The sequence below is a fragment of the Merops nubicus genome, unplaced genomic scaffold, assembly GCF_000691845.1.
Source record: "Merops nubicus isolate BGI_N331 unplaced genomic scaffold, ASM69184v1 scaffold49461, whole genome shotgun sequence".
NCBI classification, from domain to species: Eukaryota; Metazoa; Chordata; class Aves; order Coraciiformes; family Meropidae; genus Merops; species Merops nubicus.
In genome coordinates this window covers 1,489-1,776 of record NW_008588602.1, presented here as the reverse complement: position 1 = coordinate 1,776, position 288 = coordinate 1,489, and the positions used below count along the sequence as shown (strand labels likewise).

General features: G+C 58.7%; 1 protein-coding gene across 1 annotated transcript in view; it reads left to right on the top strand.

Moving 5' to 3' along the window:
- Window positions 1-43: 43 nt before the first annotated feature.
- The window catches only part of PML (promyelocytic leukemia), a gene marked incomplete at its 3' end in the record, with an annotated part of 1,726 nt that continues 1,481 nt past the window's right edge, over window positions 44-288 (top strand). Inside the window, exon 1 of the mRNA XM_008949299.1 lies at window positions 44-74. Within this exon, the coding sequence (XP_008947547.1) occupies window positions 44-74 (31 nt within the window). The remainder of the gene's footprint in view (window positions 75-288) is intronic.

The following is a 288-nucleotide window of genomic DNA, read 5'->3' as shown; positions in this document are numbered from 1 at the left end:
AGATCAGAGTGCACCGTGAACGTTGCTCGGTCCCGCCGCCCATATGCCCGACAGCCCCGCAGGCCCCCCAACAGGTAACGGGTGTGTGTGTGTGTGGTGCCTGTGGCACCCGCTTTTATGGAGGGGGAGGCAGAACGACGAAGGGGCAAGAGTCTGACCCAGGCTCCCCCCGAAAAAGACCCGTGGGGATTGCATGCCTTAGGGGTTGAGCGTTATTTTTCAGGGTGCAAACCCATTGCATGAGCAGAAGGAGGGGTGTGTGTGTGTGTGTCTGTCTCTGCTTTATTC